The 24,836-nt window shown below is 41.6% G+C and overlaps 1 protein-coding gene across 1 annotated transcript in view; it reads right to left on the bottom strand.

Annotated features, from left to right (window-relative positions):
• Positions 1–1,015: 1,015 nt before the first annotated feature.
• Positions 1,016–24,836, bottom strand: part of KATNBL1 (katanin regulatory subunit B1 like 1) — a 40,232-nt gene continuing 16,411 nt past the window's right edge. The window contains exons 2-10 of the mRNA XM_053286568.1: positions 21,277–21,404; positions 16,368–16,408; positions 14,789–15,071; positions 12,697–12,815; positions 12,118–12,168; positions 10,080–10,169; positions 8,792–8,881; positions 6,721–6,814; positions 1,016–2,439 (exon numbers count right to left, since the gene is read on the bottom strand). Of these exons, the coding sequence (XP_053142543.1) occupies positions 2,407–2,439; positions 6,721–6,814; positions 8,792–8,881; positions 10,080–10,169; positions 12,118–12,168; positions 12,697–12,815; positions 14,789–15,071; positions 16,368–16,408; positions 21,277–21,390 (915 nt within the window). The 5' untranslated portion in view covers positions 21,391–21,404 and the 3' untranslated portion in view covers positions 1,016–2,406. The remainder of the gene's footprint in view (positions 2,440–6,720; positions 6,815–8,791; positions 8,882–10,079; positions 10,170–12,117; positions 12,169–12,696; positions 12,816–14,788; positions 15,072–16,367; positions 16,409–21,276; positions 21,405–24,836) is intronic.

Below are 24,836 nucleotides of genomic sequence, written 5' to 3' on the forward strand. Positions count from 1 at the left end.
TTAGGAGCAATTAGCGATTACTTAAACATTGGTGCTGCCATGTAATTTGTAAATAAAACTTGAAGCCCTTTGAAAATAAGCTGGAATTAATTGTAGGTTGGGCAGGGGGTGAAAGTATATACTTCTAAACATTTATTGTTAAATTTATATACCACCTTTCATTAAAAACAACCCCAAAGTGGTTTGGTTTTAGTCATGGATTTTAATTTTAATTGCTCTTTTTGTCAGTGTGATGAAGATTAGTTAAATCTGAGTGGTCTTAGGTAACCAATGTTGCATCTGAAATGCCATTTCATTTTTTATTGTCATAAATACTCTCCAACCAATTTAAATAGCAAAGGTGTATATTATCGCTTTATTCAATTCCAGGGAATCTCAAAAAAGCAGGATATGCAACTAAAGCAGTGCATATCTTCTCTAAAATGGCCCTTTTATAGTTTTTCTAACTTTGAAATCGTAACATAAAACAAAGCATAAATGCTTCCCCCTCCATTTGAAACCTTTTCTGGTGTAAATAGCGCGCGGTTTTGGAAAAGGGGAGTCTTTCTTTAACAGCGGGAGAATAAGGAGTCTTTAGCACTATCACCCTAGTCCCTCGAATTACTTTGGAGTCCTTGGTTTTCGTTTTGTTAAAATACAGTCACTCACAAGGGAAAGTCAGGAACAGAACCAGGGCGTGAGGGAGGGGCATCATAATCATAATCATTGCATCATAATTCTTATGTTTGAGATACAAGCCAACTTCACAGGGTTGTTGTGAGGAAAAACCTAAGTATGTAGTGCATTTTGAAATTTTTGGTAATTTTTGTAATTTTTTAAAATAAAAGTTTTCTGAAACATGTGTGTCAGTCAGAAGTATGTTGGGGACGCGGGGGGAGGGGGGCGCTCAATTTCAGTGCTTGCCCCGGGCACCGTTTTCCCTAGTTACGCCTCTGGCTGCAGCTGAAGTATAACTCCAGACCTTATTTAAAAGAAATTAAATCCATCTGTTTGGTTGGTATGCTGCAAAAATACATTTACATTTCAGTGCACAGCTGGCACTTTATAGAATTTTATTTGGACAAGCATTTACTAGTTACATAAAAGAAAAAGGTGCCATCCCACAAAACCCATCAAGCTCTCTCTCTCTTTTTTAATATAGCTGATAAGCCACAGCAGCTTTAACTAAAATATTACAAATTAGTAAGACAAAGTACAGCTGTAAACTTTTGTACTGAAAGTATTGCATTCCTCTTGAGTTTAAATATTAAGTCAGGAAAACGGCCATATGGCAGCTATAATTTGCAAGATGTGCAGCAACATTTGTTAGAGGAGGTAGCAAATGCGTTATTAAATCTGAAAAGCACAGGCCTACCCTGGCTGTAAACATTTCTAGAGTAGGAGTTATAAGTATAGCAGAAGAGGTCCGGGATGAGTTGGATGAGTTGTAAGTATAGCAGAAGAGGTCAAATGACCTGGAAATTAAACATGAAAACAGTAGTAATGCTTTGTTTACTCAACTGCAGATAATGTAAATGATAAACAAAATATATTAAGATATTACAGATTCACCATTCTGCTGACATTTACAATCAGCTTTTTTCCACATCCATGTCTATATTTTAGTCCTCTCACAACTGTCATGCATGTACATAAGTAGTCAGTCAGTGGAAATATCCACTTAAAATATTTAAGTGTGCAAAATGATTTGTACACAATTTGTATAAACGCCCTGATTCTTTTTAATAAGGAGTTTTCATACCTCTATACGGCATCTTAATATATTGGCTATAAGGATTTTTATTATATTGGCTAATTGCAATAGTAGTATTTAAGGCCTCTTGCTAGGTATAGTTTCTCAGTAGTGCAACAAAAATAGTCTTTAATATCTTGATTAATATAGCAGACACGTTTCATAGCTTCAATACAGGAAACATTTCAAAATTTTAACATCTTGAAAATACACACATTTTTACAATCCATTTGAAAAAACAATGTTTAAAAAATATTTATGGCGACTGGTCTCTTGTGGTTCCTAGTAACTGGTTCTGCAATTCTGTCTTCATGATTTAGTCTTGCTGTTTTATACAAGGATGCAGTAGAAACATAGTAGTGCTTTCATGACTTCCTCAAGTAACTGAACAAATCCCCAAATGCAGCAAAGGCATACAGAGTTTTCATAGTGCACTTTCACCTCACTGAAGTAAAAGTTGCTCCTATTAGAAATTTTTCCACTTCAATGTGAAGCAGATGAGTTTTTAGTAGTTGTATTAAACTGTACTGAAAGTCTGGTTCTCCTCTGTTAAGACAGTTCTCAGAAGAGGTGTCCTTTTGGAAACTGTACACAGTTCAGGGCTAACTGAAGGGCTTTTCCAGCCAATACGCACACATCAGTGCACACATACACACTTCTGTCTTCCAAGAACGTCAGTGCAGCTGTAATAAATAAGCATCCACATCCTAGAAAGCAGAAAGGGGGAAAATTTAAATTAACTGAAAGAGCAATTCATGGCACACATTCTTGTATCTATTTCCAAAAGAGCTTGAAGTGTTATGAGCCTTATGGATGCATAACCAGAGCCCCTGTGGGAGAGAGTTACTGGCAGATTTGGCAGCATAAGCTGCAGATACAGCAGTTTCATAAAAATCTAAAAAGGAACAAAAAACCCTAATGCGGCTCAAACCCACCAAATGGGGCTGCCAACTGTCCCTCATTATGCAGGATGTCCCTCATTTCAGGGATGAAATGTTGGTCCCTATAGGGACAGCATTTGTCCCTCATTTATTCAGTAGCATATAATTCAATTACATATACGTCAATGATACTCAGGCTCTTGATTACTACTGCATTCATGTCCCAGCCCCCGCAGCCAACCCCACAAACTTGTGTCCCTCATTCTGGCAATGAAATGTTGGCAACCCTACCAACAAACTACCTCAGTGTAACTCAATGGAGTGGAATGTTTGTGGATGGAGAGGTCACTTAACAGACAACAAGCTGGCAGAGCTAATAGAACTCAGTGGTGAAAGGAGGGAGGGAAAGAAGGGTATGAACAAAAAGAGTGGAAAATATCTCAGCTTGAAGAATACTCCCTCAAGACAACTCCTGCTTCTGAGGAGGAAAGGCGTCAAACTCTTGTTTTCTCACCAGACATATCATAGCTTTGTGGTGGAAGGGGGCTAGCATTTAAGATCTTTGTGTGGGGGATTATCCCCCACCCCAAATAACAAACACAACTGTATGTGTGTGAACTCGCCTCTGGAATGGAGGTGGAAGCTATACACTGAATCTGTTAATCTGCTGATCACTGTAGGTGTGCATTTACATAAGCAGTCACACAACCACCAACATTGATCAGATATAACCTATTCCACAATCACTTTCTCTCTCCGTAACTCAGCAAGTATTGATGAAAACATTAAAAAGGCCCTCATCAGTCATTAACCTTTGAAACTTTGGGGCTGAATGAAAAGGTGCTGGGAATGAACACCAGTGCCCCCTGTCAAGAAAGGATTCTCTTTAGGCCTAGGTCAGAATCTCCATTTTGTTTTGGGGGATTTTAGAAGTTCATTTACTGAAAGTGTGCACATCATGTAACTTTCCCTGGGTTTTTCACACCCTGGCCATTTGGTGCAGCTGGTTCCAATTATGAGGGACATTAAGCTTCATGATCGTAAATGGAGGAACACTCATCTTCCCTTAGTCTTTCTATTGTAACCCTGCTTAATGGCTCCAGTCACCTCACTGAGCACCTAGTCCAACACAATAATTATCTTGTTAGGAAAATACTGGACTATGTATGAGACAGACAGAACTGGAGACAAGTTCTGTTAGTTTACTCCTTGAGAAAGCTCCTAGTTCTTTGTGTGCAAGCTCTGCAAAAGAGCAGACCATCACCATCAGCTGCTCATCATCATGCTTTGAAGCTTGAGATTCTAAAATCCATCTTTTCTGCAACTCAGAGTTAATGAAGCAAGGAAAGTGAAGAAGGTGCATCTTTTGTTCTTGTGTACCTGCACCCAAACTGACAGTTTCAGGAAGCAAAGAGGAGGATGAGAATGATAGGGGCAGATAAGAAAACACTTAGTCATGAGTTGGTAAGGGCAGCATTCTCCCCTTCTCTCCCATGCACAGTTATTTGTGAGAGTTGGTATAGCATGGAGGTGAAAAGACTGAGCTAAATCAGAAAGTTGCTGGTTACGAGCCACACTCTCTCTCAGCTCCCTATCTGCAATATAGGGATAATTCTACTGACCTTGTAATTCTTGCAGCTGCCCTGTAAGGAAGATGTTATGTGAAGCACTTCGAATACTAGATTGCTATAAAATGCTGTTATGCTTTTTCGCAATCCCTTAGTTTCAAATCATAGAGCTTACTGCATACTGACTGCTATTCTATTCCTCTCTCTAATAATGCAGAGAAAAGGAATTAGTATTACTGCACCAAGGAAGATAGTAAGTTTCAGCTAGCCTGTTTCAATTTCCCATTTGTTACCCGGAATTGGTTTTCACTGATTAAAATGAAAGCAATACACTTGGGGAAGGGGGAGAGAAGAGGCCCACATTCTGAGGCAGCATTAAGGGGCACAAGAAAGAGAGCAAGGATCAGACTAATGATCAGGCAAAGAACCAAGGGATGCGTAACTGAGCTTGAGCAGAAATGGAAGAGCAGCTATAATAATCCAGATTTATTCAGTCCAGCTTCCTAATGGGTCACACATGCAGTGTGTGTATTGTGCGGGAGGGGGAGTCTGAGAAAAGCAACACCACACAAAAGCTAATCCATTATACCTACAGGCCCATGGCCTGACTGAGAGGCTTTCCAAGATGGTGATTTATACCACCTCAACTTCCCTTTCCTACAGGAAATGTTGCTGGCTGCCCTTTTTTGTTAATGATTAGCCACCAAATTCATGACAGAGTTGGAGTTCTTCCAGACAAGATTTCCCCCTCACTTGAATGTGCAGGGAGAAATATTGCAGGAAGACAACCCATATGTGGCTGGATAGTGTGAAAGCTGCAGATGTGTTGTTACCTGCATAGGTGATGATGTAGGAGCTGGGGATGAGCAGTCCATCCTCTCCCAAGATGGTTGGGGGGGGGGGAGGAGAGGAAGAGGAGAGGAAGCTGCTGTGGTTCTGGTTTATTGTTGCAACAAACTTGCTCGATTCCCATGCTGCTCTTTGCCGATTCTCTAGCTTTGACTGAGAGGCAGCAGGGAAACTTGAGGGAAGGAGGGAAATGATGCTTTCAGCAGGGTAAGACTTGTATCTTGAAACCTGTCTCTCTTCTCCAGGGTGCAGGATCCCAAAGGGATCAAGTGACTGGGAGAAGCAGTGACAATCTTCAACATTCCTTAATGTTTTTGAAAGGGTTAATGAATTACACTTGGCCGTGTGAATGAGGAAGGGGAGCTGTCCTGACGGATGAGCAAGAGCTTCCGCTAATAGTTGATTTTGAACTCTAAGAGGAGATAGCAAAGCCAGGAAGGAGGGGGTGCTGCCAGCTGCAAACCCTCTTCCCTAAAGAATAGCACAAACTAACACCATCTGAGAAAAAGAATAAACACACAGCACTTTAATACCGTGAAATCATTCATTTTTTAGAATATCCTTCTAGCATGCTAGAATTGTGGGTGGAAACAGACGGCAGAATGTTGAAAGAGGACTGATAGCAGTGGGTGGAAAAATGGGAACAGGGAAATACCAAAACCTGTAATATTTGCCGATGCAGGGCAGACAGAAAACAGAAAGAAGGAACATTGCTAGTGTGGACCCTCTGCAATGATTCCCAGAATGCATAATGATAAGAGTCCACTGAATCTCCTGCAAAACACCACCCCACCCTCTGTCTGGAAAGCCTCCTATAGGAAAAAAAATATTCTTACTGACCTGTAATCAAGCTAAGAGTTGTGGATGAAGCACACAACATGCACACACAAGGGGGAGGATTAATTTTCAGCTATTCCCCACTCCCTCTGCACTCACCTGTACTTCCTCAGAACAATTATATAGGCAAACCTCTTTACTTGCGGATTTGTTATCCTTAATTATGGTAAGAAAAAAAGACACTTGACCTCAGCATATGTGAAAAGGGGGGGGGGGACACGACACGCTGACCTTGCACATATATGGGCTGGGGTGGCCAGAAATAAGTGCAGAGGTCATTTCCAGCTGCCATTTTAGGGACTGGAGCCACAACGGCTCCTGTCAAAAAAGAGAAAAAAACCCATGATTTCCGACCGCTTTGGGGGCACATCGTGACTCGGGTGGGGATCAGAACAAGGTAAGAATCTCCCCCCCACCACAAAAATTGGCCAATTTTCGGCCGCTTTGGAACCTAACCCCCACGATCCCATAGGGATCAATCATCTGATATTCACTGTTTCTGTATCTGTGGTACAATCGCGGAACAGAACCCAAGTGAATACTGAGGTCCACCTGTATAGGGACATATTTTCAGGTGGCACAGACAGCTGCAGAGGGAAGAGGGGAGATTGCTAAAAATCATCATTCCCCTCAATGCATAGAAGCATTCCCTATACTCATCTCTTTGTTTCAGTGTAGGCCATTGTTAACTCGTATCTGAAGACCAAATTCAGATTTATGATTAATAAAACATGTAGAAATAAAACAGATTATAGTTTAAGGCTTAAGTCAGGTTCTACAAATCTGACTCCATGGGTCAACAAATCTAATTTAATAATTATTAAATTAATTTATTTTAGTGAGAACCAGTTACCTTTGCTATGTTACCCGTATATCCTGGGACCAAAGTAAGACGATTTTCTTGTTCCCACAATCCACTTAATTGTTCCTTTAAAATCTGAATATTTCTATGAAAAGAGAAAGATCAGGACAAAACAGGACAATTCATGCTTTCTAACACTAGACCAGCTCTCTACAAATAAGAATACACACGCACACACTCTCAATATATAAAGTCACCTAACTGCTCCTATTCACCTACCATTTCCTAATAATAATCATAATAATAGGGAGAGAAAGGGGTCTCCTCTGTCTCTGAATTCAGGTGAGCACTGCTAGCTACTTGGTTTGCTTGCTTTTTGTTCACCCTTCTCAAGCATGAACAGGCCAGAAAGAGGGGAGGAAGAGTAATCAAGCTACCTAAACCTTCCCTCATTCCTGACCAGGCGGAAAAACAAGATCGTGGCAGATAGACATGCAATTACAATTCTTTGGGGAGAAAGAAGAGGCACTTCTAGGGGACAGAAAGATGTTTTGAGGATTTAATATTTTGCTTATTACATTTGGCAGAAGTGGGAACATTCAGTAGCACATGGGGGGAAACTCAAATGCTTAGAGGGAGATCTGTACTCCTGATAGTAGGCCCTGCACCAGCTTAGCCGTTTTGCATGAGCTCCTCCAGTGAGAAGACAGAGGAAAGAAAGCAGCTGCTAAGCAGCTTAGCACTTAAGGGATGGCTGTTGAATATTGCTTGTAGCAGAGGATGCCTTGGAGGCCGAGAAGATTTGTTGGATGCCAAATTTTTAAAATCTCACCTTAACACAGTGAATCAATTAATTGGTTTCAGACTGCAGCCCACAAAACAAATGTATATATGGCTCCCCCACTCACCCCTGTGCCCGAATCCTGGGAATTTTAGTTTGAAAAGGTGCCAAGAATTCTCTAATTAGAGATCCTGGCCTTATTTCACAGAACAAATGATTAGCAGAGTTCCCTGAAAGACTGAATGACTGTTAAACCAAACTAGTGTGGACATTTTACTTGCATCCACAGATAAATGATTTCTCAAAGATATTCAAAGCTGTTTATGTTCTTATGAAAAGATTGCAGGAGGCAGTTTCCCTGATATTGAGCCATTTCTCAAGACCAGTGAGAAAGGGCAATAGGGTTTGTGGGGAGGAAGCCCTGAAGAGCTCCCATCCCCACAGATGAGCAGTTCCCCTTCCCTCGGTGGGCTGTCTGCCCAGATGAGCACCAGCTGCTACTGGTAACCCCGAGATTCAGAGCGCTGGGACGCATTGCACTGCCCCCTGGAGCTTCAATAATTCACTGTGCGAGTGCATTCACTGTGTGACTGAAAAGAGGGATCCCCCCTCCTTTCCCGGAGTGCTAGACTCAGCTGACCAATGACTGAAAAAATGAGGGAGGCTTCATAGGCAGGTTTGCTGCCATGGAGTGGCCAGGATCGGGCCCGATCCTGGTGGTACACTCGCACATGCAAAATTGGGCTGGGCTTCCTTAGCCTGGTTTTGTACACGCGTGTGAATAGCCTTATTTTCTGACAAACTTTGTCATCAAAATAGTTTAGCCACCCTTAAGTATGTCACCAAATACTTCTGCAGAGTAAGATTTTTGTAAAGGTTTTGTACCTATTTGTTCTCATAAACTTTTTAACCCACCCACCCCCATCTCTAACATGTATAATAAAATACTGAGGTTATAGTTAACTATTGGGAAGACATCCACAAATTCTCAGTTATTAAATCTTAAAATGTCTGATTTATATATTTTGAGCTGTCTGACATCATTGCATCTGAACAACAATGAATGCCACCTTGTTGCGGTTATCCATAACAAACAGTTTGGAGTTCTTGACATTTAAAAATACTGCTTGTGGATATTAAGGTGGTATTGTATTAAACAGCAAGGTAATTTTAGATAATATGGCCTTTCCAACTACGACTATTTTGCTACAGCTTACAAAAATAGACTGCAAATGTAATTCAGAAAAAAGTAGTCAAGATAAATACTGCCCCCTCCCCAGCCACCCCAGAGTAAAATTAGGTTCCATACTATACGAATAGGTTTTTTAATATATAACTTACCCATCCTCTATCTTTTCTTTATGGGCAGAGAGCTCTGGCCACCATCTCTTAATCACAGCCTGAAGCCAGTTTAAACCAACAATCACATATCTGGAACAAGAGATTTTAGTATTACCAAAAGAACCCCCTAAAAAAAACCAACAACCTGCAGGAGAGTTCACACCTGAAATAATAATTTGCATTTGTATAGTACTTTTTTAGTGTGCAAAGCACTTCACATTTAATATCTTGATGTAACCTTTACAACAACTTTATATAGGAAAATAGGAAGCTGCCATATACTGAGTCAGACCAGTCAGAAGTTGATGAGTTTTATGCTCAAGTCCAGTCTGAAACTGACAGAACATGCAAGCAAGATGTGCTGGTGGTGGTTGGAGACTGGGATGCCAAAGTTAGGAACATAGGAAGCTGCCATATTCTGAGTCAGACCATTAGTCTATCTAGCTCAGTATTGTCTTCACAGACTGGCAGCGGCTTCTCCAAGGTTGCAGGCAGGAATCTCTCTCAGCCCTGTCTTGGAGAAACCAGGAGGGAACTTGAAACCTTCTGCTCTTCCCAGAGTGGCTCCATCCCGAGGGGAATATCTTACAGTGCTCACACTTCTAGTCTCCCATTCATATGCAACCAGGGCAGACCCTGATTAGCTAAGGGGACAAGCCATGCTTGCTACCAGAAGACCAGCTCTCCTCTCTATAGTAAGCTAGTATCATCATTATCCCCATACTGCAGCTTGGGAGCCAAGGTTGAGAGGAAGTAGGTTGCCTAAACTTAACAAGTGAGTTAGCTTTAGGCAGAGGCGGCATTTGAACCAGAAACATCCCGATTCGTAGCTCAGTTTCTTAGCCACAAAGAAATCTACTTAGACAGCTCATCTTTAAAACATTCTTACACAGAAACAGCAAGAAATTGGCCCAGAGAAGGCTGCTCTGGATTTACCCTCCCACAACATGTCAAGGAAATTCTCTCCTGGGAGGTGAGTTGGAACACTTTTACTACATATAAAAGGGTCTACTAATAAGCTAGAGGACTCTGAGTGAGGGCAGGTGCATCTAAAATGATACAGCACGTTACAAGCAGAAAGGAAAGTTGATTGTGCATATTTGAGTGTTAGTGTGCAGGAATAATAGTGGTAGCACAAGGTGGTCAGACTAGATGATCTTCAGACCCAATACAGACACAATTCTATGAATGTTATTGGTTAATAAACTGCAGCAGCAAGTTGAGAAAAGATTGACATTTATTTTACCAGCAGTCAAATGTTCACATTTAAGAATATTTTTAAACTTACTCTTCAAATTTGCTTTTAAGCAGTGATTTTACTAATGGCAGAAGATCTACACAGCAGCCAACAGAAATATATGGTTTTTCTTCCTGCAAGCTGAAATATGAAGTGTCAGTATGTATAAGATTGTACTTTCAAAACCTAGACTACATTTAACCTTCATTAGGTATCATGAAAATATATCAATTTCTACCATTGTGGGGTAATTTTGTATCCCATATGGATTATTGTCACTATAATCTATAATATGTGCCCCATCCACATGCACAATCAGAAATCAGTGACAACAGTATTAATTTACAACTACCGGTAACTGTTTAGTAAACATTGTTACTGTTTGAAATGTATAGTGCCTTGAGCTATTGTTATCAAGGTATTATGCAACATTTTTGAAGGAGATGAAACTACATTCATATAATTCAAAATAAGTCTTTTCTCGGAACTAACAAAGTAACCACTTTTCCATTTCTTCACAGTGTTTCCTGGTTTTCCAGTCAAGTGCCTTTGGGCAAAGGCCTTGACACACATTTTGGCTTGAAGTGTTTACAATTGTAGTAGATTGTGCGAAGTTGTAGTTCATGGAGATCATTTCTGATTTGATGGGCTGGTTTAGACTACGGACATCCATCATTCTTTACATTTGTCCCTCAGTCCACTGTTCTCCAGCCTTAGTGAGGAACAGGCAGTCTTATCCAAGGAGACTGATAAACCCTGCTAACTGAGCAAAGATGCATGTTTTAAAGTGGTGGTACTCTTCTGTGTAGCTGCGGGAGAGCAAATGACCCTATCCAGACCCAGCATAGCATCCTCCCAGTGGTTGTTGCTGGTATCTATCTTACGTTTCTTTTAAAATTGTGAACTCTTTGGAACAGGGAATCATCTTATTTATTTTTTATGTTTCTATGTAAACTGCTTTGAGAACTTCTGTTGAAAAGCAGTATACTTGTGTTGGTAGCAGTGGTAATAGTTGAGATGTGTTTCCAAGTGGGACTGTGATCCAATCAAACAACAGATATTTATATACCGCTTTTCCACAAAAGGATCAACAAAGAAATAATAAATAAATAAAATGGATCCCTGTCCCCAAAGGGCTCACAATTTAAAAAGAAACATAAGCTAGACACCAGCAACAGTCACTGGAGGTACTGTGCTGGGGCTGGATAGGGCCAGTTACTCTCCCTCTGCTCAATAAAGAGACTCACCATGTTAAAAAGGTGCCTCTTTGCCCAGTTAGCAGGGGTAACGAATAAGGCTTGGCAATACCAGCAATATATAGAAGACTGAAAAGCAGTGCCACTGGCCACCCACTGATTTTATGTCTGCAACTGGTCATGCAGATTAAATGGTCCAGGCTATCCACCTCACATTTTATTAAGTGTAATCCTGAGTGATGTTTGGTTTTCCATGCTCCCCAACCACTGACAGGTTTAGCATCTCTCTCACAAAAACAACATTCCTAGGAGGCCATCGATTTGTTACCAAGGAAATCAGGACAGGTATGAATGAACTTTGAATGCACTCTGGCCTACTTTTGTAAGTTCTGTCAAAGATATACAGATAGTCCTATTAGCAGAAATCACATTTGGGTAACAAGTTACCCCAATCATTAAAATGGGCTTGGGGTCAGTGTTCCCGCTAACAGGGATTCCCAGATGTTGTTGACTACAACTCCCATAATCCCCAAGCCAAAGTCATTGTAGCTGGGGATTCTGGGAGTTTTAGTCAATAACATTTAGGAATCCTTGTTAGAGGGAACACTGCTTGGGGTAACTTTATATCCTGACAGGGGGGAAAAACCCATCCGTGCTTGGGGAACAGTTATTCAAGGCACTATCATCCACAAAGGCCAAATCAGTTAGAGTAACTATACAATATTTGGGGGTTCTGCATACTGGGGTTCTAGTGACACTGTCATAAAAGGACAACATTACAGAATTAAAAACTTGGTAGTTATCACTGCAGAAAGTGTTCAGCTGCGATACAAAGTTACCCCACAAGGTTACCTACTGAGGGTTACAGTTTCCTCTAGATTTTTCTCTTTTACCTGCTTGTAAGGATAGGAAGGCAGTCTACCACTACACCAAGATCTTGTATCCTAGAAACATCAGAGAGAGACAAAATCATTAGTCACTGCTCTCTATGATTCTTCTGGATTTTCAAAGCTCAATATTTCAGGAAATTGAACAAACATTGCTTAAATTAAGCAAAAATATAGAACACTAGCAATAGTTGATATTACAAAAAAAATCAGAGACACAAAACTTTTAGTTAAGATCCCATATACTGCAGGCATAATAGTCACACTCCCACAGGCTCAACAGATGCCTGCTTTCCTCCCTCCTCTGTGTCTGGGTGCTTGTGAAAGCACCCAGACACAGCAGTTAAGGTGAGTGGGAAGACCGTATAAACCTCCTATATCCCCATCCAGGCTTCAATCTGTGCCCATGGAGGTACCAGGGAAGAGGGGGAAGGGGGGGGGGAGAGAGAGAGAGAGAGAGAGAGAGAGAGAGAGAGAGAGAGAGAGAGAGAGAGAGAAAGAAATCTGGGCATTACTGAGCCTATGGGAATCTTCAGCACATAGTGGACTGGAGCTGTGCTCTGCTCTGCTCTTTTCCATATTTACCTCACTAAATAGGCGACAAGCTCACTTATACTTCTCCTCCTCCAGAAGGTTAAAGCTACATTCAGCCGCAGATTTCTACTAAAGAGGACTTGTGCCATAGTATCGTGATCTTCAGAAACCTAGAGACATGAGAAGGACTTAAACAGACATGAACTAGCAACTGTACTTCTACACTTTTCCTGTCCTGTTGGGTCTCAATGATGCTAAATGCTACTAAGTACAGCTCCTTATGGAACACTATTATTAGAGAGCCAGTGTCATATAATGATCAATGCTGGACTATGATCAGGGAAACCCAAGTTTAAATCACATTCTAGGTGACCCTGAGCCAGTCAGTATCACTCATATGGATGATTCCAGAATAAAATGGAAGGGGAGAACAAGGTAGCTCACTGCTGTAAACTTCTCTGGAGAAAGGGTGGGATTAAAAATATATAACGTTTACCCTACATATCTACAGTATATGTTGTAGATCCAAGGTTGACACTGTCCCTGCAAATAATAAATAATTCAGGGAAATACTGCACATGGCTGCGTTTCCCCAACTATGGAAACCGCACTGGATAGTCTGGATATTCTCTGTCTTTCTACAAAGAGTAGGAAGACAGAATGCAATTACAGCACACTCTGGCTATGAAAGACACAGTGGAGTGTTGGAATTTTTTTGTTTGAAACCTCAGGGAATGTTTAGTCACTGTATTTAGCAGAGTTAAATTATAAACATGTTTATCATTGGGAACACCCTATTCTCCACTCTGGTTTAGAGACTGGAACAATCCAACCCCCTAATTGATGACCAGGCACTATAAAATTATATATAGTTTTAATCTCAGAAAATTCAGATGTTTCATCACCTTTAACAACAGAAATAAAGGAGAATAACTTATAACAAAGGTGTCCTAAAAACAGATATTGTCTCTTTGGGTAATATAAAACTATAAGGATTAATTAATTTATTTTTTAAAATATTTATATCCCACTCTTCCTCCAAGGAGCCTAGAGCGGTGTACTACATACTTGTTTCTCCTCACAACAATCCTGTGAAGTAGGTTAGGCTGAGAGAGAAGTGATTGGCCCAGAGTCACCCAGCCAGTATCATGGCTGAATGGAGATTTGAACTCTGGTCTCCCCAGTCCTAGTCCAGCATTCTAACCACTACACCATGCTAGCTCAGTTATATTATATTCTAATTATTAAAGTTATGTCCATGTTACAATCTTGAGTCTTAATAAAGCTGCATTACCACTCTGGGTGCTTTGCAGAAAAGCCGCCTTAAAAAAATGTAGATAATAAACAGATCACTAGCAGTAAAAATGATTTACAGTCTTGGACCACAGGCATGCCGATGACATGAGGACATCAATTGGTAGTGCTGCGGAACACAGGTGGTGGCTACTTCTAGGAGGTGCATGAGATATCAAGACAATAGCATTTATGTCAAACACAGAAGGGTTGGGTCCAGCATACCATGAAAGGTGTTCTGCTTGATGAATGTGGCTCTCTCAACCCTCTATCTTTACAGTGCCCTTTGGTGTCCTCTTGCCGCCAAATAGCCAATCCCAAGGCCCAGAGGACCCTCAGCAATAGAGAGAGAGATAGTTTGGGAGACTGCTGATGGAGAAGAACGCTGGCAGAAATCACCCCGCCTGAATGAGTTCCTCTGGATCCAATTCAAAGTATCACAAATTATTTTCCTTAGAAGTGAACACTCTTAACTACACCTTGATTAAACTTTGAAAGGCCCACTAAGGACCAGGTAAAGGGTATAGCGGGGGGGGGGGGAGATCAGGCTTTTGTATGGCCATGTTAGTTCTTATTTGCTGGTATGTAGGCTTGAAATATGACATTCTTTCTGAAGACAGAACTACAGGACATCAAGGTACACTTGAAATAGATACATTATAGTCTCTTTGGATTAAATACCTCAGAAAGCATATAGCTCTCTGCCCCAGGAAGTTTACACTTGGAGAAAGACAAACAATGAAAAACAAGAACCTCAAAACAAGAGAATACTAGTAAACTTAACATTAGCTATGAATTCTGCAATACCAGTTGTATTAAAGCAAGAATTACAAAATTAAGTTTAACTTACCTCTGAAAAAAACCCACTATATCTTGATGAAGGGCTCTCTGTTTGAGAGCGACCAGAATCAGTGGAGTTCAGTAAGAATGTGCGACCATCAGCAGGCAATTTTGCTGGCAGATTACCTGCACATGCTAGTTCATTTTCCTTATTTGCCATGTCACAGCTCCCAACTTTAGGGAGCTGTTTCTTTCTGAAACAAGGCTTTGGAGAATGATAGTGAACTTTTCTTTTGCAATATACTACTCTGAAGAGAGGATGGGGGTTGGTCACAGTTTGTCCAACCGTTGATCTGCAAAAACAATTGAGTTAAATTACTATCTTAAGGTAAAACGTTTTATTTTAAAATTTTGCAGTTCAACTTCTGATGTTTTGAAATAAGATTTCCCTTTTTGAAAGTATGTTTTGACGACTTTTAGAAAGTAACATGAGGAAAACTGCACTGACAAAATCCACGTCTGTGCTTCAATTTATATAAAACATATCCAATGAAGCTGGTAGGACAGTCAGGATTTAGATTAATTTGAACACTGTCCTCTGTCTGGGCTACTAGAAACCTTCACAAATGTGTTTTCAATTGCTCCCAGAACATGTACAAGGGAATGGAAATAATACTCGAAAGACAGTTGTTAACATGATGCACAGGGTTGTGGGACAATTGGGGAAACTGTGGAAGAGCTGATAGCGCTACCTCCCATTCTTACCAGAGTCGGGGCTCCACAGCAGCTCCAAGGCACAGTGTCATGGAGCTGTAATGTTGTGCACCATGTGGGCCAGTGAATATAGTATCCTCCCAACCAATGAACACGTGAAGGCTTGTTAGGAACAAAGGAAGCTGCCTTCTACTGAATCAGACCATTGGTCCATCTAGCTCAGCATTGTCTACGAACTGGCAGTGGCTTCTCCAAAGTTACAGGCAGGAGTTTCTCTCAGCCCTATCTGGGGAGGGAGGGAAACTGAAACCTTCTGCATGCAAGCATGCAGATGCTCTTCTCAGAGGAGCCCCATCCCCTAAGGGGAATATCTTACAGTACTCGCATGTAGTCTCCCATTCAAATAAAAACCGGGAACCTTAGCAAAGGGGACAATTCACACCTGCTACCACGAGGCCAGCTCTCCTCCATTGTTGAAGTGATACAATACATAATTTGCAACCAGTTGAACTGAACTGAGCCCACCAGGCATGTATGTGGCTGGAAGCGGGGAAAGAGCTCAATAAGCCTCCTGTTTGTGTTGCCCTATGCAAAAACTGGTGCGTGTGTGCATGGCACATGGCAGTCCACAATATATGGCTTGTAAACTGTGCTCAGTATGGATGATCACAAGTTGTGCAGATTTCTGATACAAAGGCAACTATTCTCCTTAGTGCATCATTAACTCAAGTAGAGATCTTGGGGGGTGGGAGAAGAACACTCATCAGCTTATTTGCTAGCATACGAAAGAACATCTTAACCTTAGCTATAAGAAAATGGACTAAAAGATGCTTCCCTCCCTGATTATTTAAATCAGAAAACTTGCCCCATCTTCTATATTTGAACACTAGATATACTATATAATTATTTTCCCCAAGATTTACAAAAGTTCTTACCTGCTTGTGCAAAAAGCCAAATGTTTTGCAGATTTCTTACCCTAAGAATGAGATAAAAACATAAGTGTTGGAGTTTGGATTAAAACTTATTTTACAGTTTACCAGGCTTTTTCATCTTGTTTTACTAGTCCCTGGGGAAAATCTAATTATTTTGTTGTGCAGAAGCACAACCACCAATGGCTGCTCTGACCATTTAGTTGAAGGACAAGATATTATGACATCTTTGGAGAGATGGGATTATGACATCAGAGGTATGAGAAAACTTTGAACTACAATCTGTGCTACAATGTCCTTCTTCATTAATGAAATGGGGGGGGGGAGAGACTACGTTCTTTAAGCATGGAGACTGCCAGTGCCTTGAATAACTGTGTGCCAATTGCTTTATTTTACTTTTTAGAGAGCTACGTGATCGTTTTCTTTTTATAAAGTATATCTTTGAGATATCCCCATGAGAACAAATTAGCTAGTATCCATCTTTTTGATACTATTATGCATGTAATGAGATGGTTCAGCAGTTGAATGTGTTATTTTTTTATATTCTGACTGACCATCTGGGTTCCTCATATGATAACTAAATACACTGTTGTGAGGTTTTGGGGTTTTTTTTGGTAAGATAAAGGAAGGCAGGTATCTAGAAACATTGCTGTTACCATCTTTGACTGTACAAAGCTACTTTTGGGGGGATAGTTTTTATGGGCAGCATTCATTTATCATTTCTCAATTACATTGCCACTGCCAGATGTTTAGGACCTAGAGACCAGTGGCCAGAAGTCTCAGGTTTTCATCACCAAACTGAGGTTCTATAAGTTTCATGTATTTGTGCTTTACATGTTCCCTCCATCAAGTGTGAAAAATGTTTTTCCTTCAGCCGAATACAGAGACCATAATCGCATTATATCACCTGAAGCATAACTTAATATGTGGCTCATAACCACATTAATACTAAAGTGTGGCAATTCAGGGATAGGTCCTAAAGTAGGGTGGCAAAAGCAAAAACATCTGGCAAATACTGTTCTTCCTTCAGGAATCTCAGGTAGAGCTTATCATAAAGTTCAGTTATTTAAAAGTACTGACAGCCTATGTTCCCTCTAAGCTGAGTGCGTGCTCATGCACACACAAATGTCTAGAGCCCTGCACAGTGCTTTTAAGTCGCTGCACAGTCTTGCCCCATGCTGCAAGACTGCTGGCTGCTTGTGCCTTTTCCTGTCCCCATTGCAGTGTTTGCGCTGGTGCCATATTAGCTCTTGCACAGCCAGAGCAGGGAAATAGATTCTCTCGTGTAGATAGAGCCGATTCCCTTGCTCTGGCCATGGCAAGACCTCTACTAAAAATGGCGACAGGTACACATGTGCCTTGATAGTGGCGTCAGGGTGCATGTGCGCCCGTTGCCACTTCCAATAGGCTCTTGCCACAGTAAGAGCAGGAGAGCCAGTTTCCCCATAGAATGCAGTGGCAGGGAGAAAAGCAGTGGCAGCGGTGTGAATGGCAACGGGATGGCTAAAGGGAGAAAGAGCAGTGGTGGCAGTGGGGAGAATGGTGATAGGGCGGCTGCTGGGAGAAAATAACTGCTCTCCTTTAAATCGTAAAGAATTGTTGTGCTGTGTGTCAGATGCAAAGGGAAAGTTCACAGACAGGGTAATAAGACAAACCTTCAAGCAGGGCTACATTCCTATCATAATCATAGGAATGATTATGTGGTAGGGTGAACATAAGAACATCCCTGCTGGATCAGGCCCACGGCCCATCTAGTCCAGCATCCTGTTTCACACAGTGGCCCACCAGATGCCGCTGGAAGCCACAGACAGGAGTTGAGGGCGTGCCCTCTCTCCTGCCATTACTCCCCTGCAACTGGTACTCAGAGGCACCCTGCCCTTGAGGCTGGAGGTGGCCCACAGCCCTCCGACTAGCAGCCATTGATAGACCTCTCCTCCATGAACTTATCCAAACCCCTCTTAAAGCCATCCAGGTTGTTGGCTGTCACCACATCCTGTGGCAGAGAGTTCCACAAGTGGATCACGCGTTGTGTGAAAAAGTACTTCCGTTTGTTGGTCCTAGACCTCCTGGCAATCAATTTCATGGAGTGACCCCTGGTTCTAGTGTTATGGGAAAGGGAAAAGAATTTCTCTCTCTCCACTTTCTCCATGCCATGCATGATTTTATAGACCTCTATCATGTCTCCCCACAGACGTCTTTTTTCTAAACTAAAAAGCCCCAGGTGCTGTAGTCTTGCCTCATAAGAAAGGTGCTCTAGGCCCCTGATCATCTTGGTTGCCCTCTTCTATACCTTCTCCAGTTCAACAATGTCCTTTTTAAGATGTGGTGACCAGAATTGTACGCAGTACTCCAAGTGTGGTCGCACCATAGTTTTGTATAAGGGCATTATAATGTTAGCCGTTTTATTTTCCATCCCCTTTCTAGTGATCCCTAGCATGGAATTTGCCTTTTTCACAGCTGCCGCACATTGAGTCGACACTTTCAATGAGCTGTCAAGCACAACCCCAAGATCCCTCTCCTGGTCCGTCACTGACAGCTCAGATCCCATCAGCATATACTTGAAGTTGGGGTTTTTTGTCCCAATGTGCATCACTTTACACTTGCTAACACTGAACCGCATTTGCCATTTTGTTGCTCACTCCCCCAGTTTGGAGAGATCCTTTTGGAGCTGCTCACAATCTGTTTCGGATTTCACTACCCGGAAGAGTTTGGTATCATCTGCAAATTTGGCCACATCACTGCTTACCCCTACTTCTAGATCATTTATGAGGTGAGGGAATTCAACAATGGGGTTAATGCTTGGGGGAGGGGGGAAGCAGAAGGTTGCCGGTTCAAATCCCCACTGGTATGTTTCCCAGACTATAGGTATGTTTCCCAAACTATGGGAAACACCTATATCAGGCAGCAGCGATATGGGATGCTGCTGAAAGGCATAATCTAATACTGCGTGGGAGGAGACAATGGTAAACCCCTCCTGTATTCTACCAAAGAAAACCACAGGGCTCTGTGGGCGCTAGGAGTCAAAATTGACTTGACAGCACACTTTTACCACCCTGTTGCAGACATTAATGTCTAGCTTGCCCCATCCCAAAGGCTTGGGATAAGCAACGTGTTATACATGGCACAGAATAAAGCTCCATGCTTAAAAAAACACACACAGACAGAAGTTTTCTGCCATTAACCATAAACCCCCAAAACTCAGCTGAAGCAGACAGTTCTTACACTTCTAAACCAAAACAAAGTTTAAGATTCTTGGGGTAATCGTCACCCGCTGTGGTTCTTTAATTGGGGAAATCCATGCTCCTTTGGCACAGGGGTGAAAGCAGGTATATGCTACAAGCTGGGCGAGTCCATTGTGCAGGGGGCGTGGGAGCATGATTTAGGCAGGTCAGTTCATTACTGACTGGAGGTTTCTTGAAGAGTTTCTCTTCAAAGAGAATTTTTTTGTGGGGGGGCAGTTCCGGTGAAATATGGCCATTACAATTTACATGGATGTGGTTTGATGGTTGCTGCTCTTCTTGCCAGAGGAACTCTATTTTGGTCAATGCTCATTTGCATAGACAACTTGATCTATGGGGGTAAATTTACCTGGGGATTAACACTGCAGCTAAGATAGCAACTCTTTGTATGCATATAACTACTAGCTCTTGATTTCGCAATTGAGCAGGAGTTGTGCTAAATGTATAAAACACCTCTGCCAATTCTATAGTTCTATGAAATGCTCTCCCTCTACACATACACACCCCAATAATGTTAAAGAATAGAACCTTGCTTTGAGGTATGTGACAAGTGCTTTTCCTTTAAGTTACTGCAAGGATCCAGCAATTGGGGGTGTCAGGTGAGTGAGCTACTTCTTTGTGGGCATCCCCTCCTGCCTGGCACTGCCCATATCTGAAGGGTTGCAACAAACATTTTTGGCAAAGCTTTTGTGCTTTAATTACTGCATGTCAGACAAACACTCAATCCATGACACTGAGAAAACAATGTTTCTGAAGTGCAGTCCTTTTCCAGCCAGTACAGTATTATCACCTACAATAATAACTGTTTAAGTATAGTTCAGGTTGTTGTTGTGATGCAAAGCTAAGTGTTTTTATTATACTTAAAAGTGCAAGTAAAAATCCAATTTTGTAAATAGAATTCTAAGATACATTTCTTTCCTTACATATTTAGTGTTGTTTGTTCGTTCTCTCTATACTGGCACATAGTAATGCACATGTGCACACAGTGCCTTGATAATGTTGCCCAGAACAAAACTCATTCTGCACACAAATGAAAAAAATTAGAGAGAACATTGCTGACAGCAGTGCAAAGCTATCAGGCCAAAAAGTGAGACTATTTACCAACACTGGGGTGTGTAGGTAGGTCGGTCACTTAGGGAGTTTATTGTGCAGCAGCTGGTAGGTTATACTGTACCAAACTCTGGAAGACGTTTTAAAGAGCTGTCTCTAGTTTTATATTCTGTTCAGTATTTGGAATAGAACAGGTTTGTGATCAAGAGTCACCACTTTCATCCTAGTAAAGATTCCAGAAAGTTTATCATCAGGAAGTAGTGGCATCCTGGACTGTTTCTTGAAATATTCTTGCACAGACACAGCAAACATTTTCTATATATTTGCTATCTATAGTTGGCCACCCTAATCATAGCTCTGTCATTCAGAAAGTTAACTGTAAATTCACAAGTAGAGCATTATTTGTTTTTAAGCTTAACAACATAACCCCTTCACTCTGGTGTCTGTACACTATGAACACAACCTACCAAGAAGTTATCCTGTACAACCCATATTTAAATGAACGGGAGGTATACAAGAGCATGGCAATACCCTTTGGCCTGGTCCAAGCCCAATCAGTACCTATGGAAATTAACACCTTCAAGCATTTGAAAGGAGGCAAAAAAAACTGACATGCACACACTTACCTCCTTCATGTTCTCATTAATGGAATGAGAGCTCCTCTTTCTAGGGAGATCAACAGAATGACCCTCAGGATATAGTAGGTTCCGTTTTCTAACATTTTGGGCTTCAGATGCCATAATCTCCAAAATCCCTGGTTTCCAAGGCAATTAAAGAAAAGTTAATTTACTTCAACATTATGCCAGTCTTCACTAATACTTTTTGTAAACTTCATTAAAGCTACTAGTCACAACATAAGTTTCCCAACAAAGTGATCTGCCAATATCTCCAAAACTATAATCCCAATTATGACTGATCTAATTTTTCCAAATGGTTACCTATATCTAAGCTCTCCATAACCCATTTGAGGGGGCTGCACAGCCCCCAGGAACATATTTCTACAAGCCAACTAGGCTTTTGTGGAGAGAAGAGAGAAGTGAAAACTGAATCCCACTCCCCTGTGCAATGCTCTGTAAGGCAAGTCTTCAGGGCAGCTAGTCTACTCATTCTTTGCAACAGAGCTCTCGCTATGCCCTGCTAAGGCTACAGAGTATGTCAGCCATTTAGTTTCATCATTCCCTTTACTAGCAGACTTGAACGCCCTGCAGCAATCACTGGGGCAGTGAAAAGTGCTCAGCCACTGACAAAGCAGAGGTTTCTACATACGTGGGGAATGATTACCTGGGATACAAGAAAAATATTAGGGTGCACAATGGTTTTGAATTTTTGCAAAACCCTCAAATTCCTCCTGACAATGTCTGATCATATGCAAAGCTCTCTCAAAAGGAAATGTTAGGAATCGTTAAAAACAAGGGAGGAAGTTGCTCCCTTAACCAAAAACCTTCCCAGATAGCAGAGAAGGGTGTAGAACATGCCCCCAAACTTACTGAACTACTTGGGTTGTTGTGCAGTCTGTTCTGAAATCTTCTCCATGTTATACTATGCAAAGGCTTCACCATGCAGCCGATTGCACATTCAGCCCTGAACTCTCAAATACATAAAGAACAACCCTGCTGAATCAGGCCCAAGGTCCATCTAGTCAAGCATTCTGTTTCACATAGTGGCCCACCAGATGCCTCTGGGGAGCCCACAGGCAAGAGGTATGTGCATGCCCTCTCTCCTACTGTTGCTCCCCTGCAACTGGTATTGAGAGGCATTGTGCCTCTGAGGATGGAGTTGGCCCACAGCCAGGGTGGATTTGATTTAAATGATTTAAAACTAGCAGGGTGGATAAAAATAAAAAAAAGATTTAAATCAGATTTTTTTGATTTAAATCGGATTTTTTTTATTTTTATCCACCCTGCTAATGATTTAAATCGTGATTTAAATCAGTTTGATTTAAATCAAATCCACCCTGCCCACAGCCACCAGACCAGCGGTCCCTCTAATTTTTTTCATCTCTGTATGGAATGAGTTTTGTTCTGGGAGGCAGTATCAAGGCAATGTGTGTGCACTTGCATTCAGAATGGGGCCTTCCCGATTCAACCTGAGTGGGATCTAAAATGAACTGCACATGTGCATGCCTTAGAGGGAACAGTGCACCAGACTAGTAGCCATTGATAGACTTGTCCTCCAGAATTTGTCTAAGCCCCTTTTAAAGCCATCCAAGCTAGTGGCCACCACCACATCCCATGGCAAAGAATTCCATAGATTAATTATGTGCTGTGTGAAAAGGTACTTCCTCTTGTTGGTCCTAAATTTCCTGACCTTCCAGTTTCATGGGGTGACCCCTGGTTCTAGTGTTGTGAGAGAGGGAGAAAATTCTTGCTATCCACTCTCTCCACTCCATGCATAATTTTATATACCTCATTCATGTTTTCCCTTGGTCACCTCTCTTTTCCAGGCTCTAGAGCCCCAGATGCTGTAGCCTCGTCTCAAAGGGAAGGTGCTCCAGAATACACCATACAGAAGGTTAGTGATCCTCCTACACTATTCCTCAAGTTTGGGACTAGCTGAACAGCTTGCTATGCAACCAGCCTCAAAATTTCCACCAGGTAACACTTAGGTTTGGGGTTGGCAATATAGTAGAGGGAGGCAGGGGTTCAGACCTTGTCCCGATGCTGTACCACACAGATTGGGGGCCACTTTAACCATTGGTCCTCAAATTATCACTTCAGGGGGGAACCAGGAGGAAAGAATCCAAGAACCTCCTCCCATCCCTCAGAGTGCTCCCTGCAATGTTTTTTTCCTCATGTGTCAACAGGCACGCTTGAAAACCCTAAGCTGCAGCAGTTTGCAGTTTAATCTTATTACATTGGGTACCTGTAATTATTGCTTAAATAAAAACTAAAGAACTGGTATACTTATGGCATAAAATATATAGTATGTTATACTATACTTCTACTTAATGGGAACACTCAGCCCACTGTGTGTGCAGTGCTTGTGCACACAGAATTGAAGTCAGCAATGCCTTGTTGCCACGCCTTGCCTTTGCATGTGTGCCCTTGGGCAAGACAGCATAATGAGCTGTTCAAGAAAAGGGAAATCTGTATAAGTCTCCATGTCTCCATCTAGCCCCTTGCTGTCTGCAAATTACTCATGTTATGGAGTAAAAGTAACATACTGAAGAAAGAGGGAGGAATGATATGATTGCTTCAGCATGTGTGGAATGCTGCATTGATATACTCCGTTCACATGTACAACATGTGTATGCTGGTTCTTTCTAGGAATCTGCTACACTCAAAACCAATTCTTTGACTCTTTCTCCATTTAAGGCACCCAAACAAATGCAACCTTACACAGAATGATGAATGGACAGTGTCTTTGTTTTACACCCACCATGAAATTTGAGGCCATCAGATGACATGTTTGAAATGCTTTGCACATCATTGTGCATTTAAGGGACACAACAAGTACTGAAATGTATACATGCTTTATATACAACTGCTTGGGAAGTTAAAAAGAAAAATAATGAGGCAGATAGCACTGCATCTATAAACCAGAAACAGTGTTCCCTCTAAGGCACATGCTCACAAGTTTGATGTCCGCTCAATTAATTTTAGATCCCACTCAGGTTGAATCAGGAAGGCCTATTCTGAATGCACATGCGCACACACTGCTGCCCAGAACAAAACTCATTCTGCACACAGATTTAAGGACTACAGAACATTAAAAGCGACCAAATTCAAGTTCTATAATTAAAAAAATAAAATACAAAATTAGTTACTGTCTGTGTTGTGACCTTAACCCTGTCTTTCATTTTTCCTTTTCTTAAAACTATATGAGAAAATCCATTATCAACACTAGGTCTCCACAAGCATCTTCTAGAGCCTCAGGCTGAGCAGCATGCTGTCAAGGGTGATATGCCAATGCATACATGCCTTGCAGAGTCTATAAATAGAAACTCTCATCTTCAGTCTTGCTAGACTGGAAGATACAGCTGCTGGCTTTTCTAGTGCTTCCTCAAAACAGCAGCACTGGGCAAAGCAGGAGCAGTGGTCCCTCTAACAAGGATTCCCAGATGTTGACTACAACTCCCAGAATCCCCAAGCAAAAGCCATTGCAGCTGGGGATTCTGGGAGTTGTAGTCAACAACATCTGGAAAACCCTGTTAGAGGAAACACTGGGCAGGAGTCCAAGTCAACCC

The sequence above is a fragment of the Hemicordylus capensis genome, chromosome 1 (genome assembly GCF_027244095.1).
Source record: "Hemicordylus capensis ecotype Gifberg chromosome 1, rHemCap1.1.pri, whole genome shotgun sequence".
Classification (NCBI taxonomy): Eukaryota; Metazoa; Chordata; class Lepidosauria; order Squamata; family Cordylidae; genus Hemicordylus; species Hemicordylus capensis.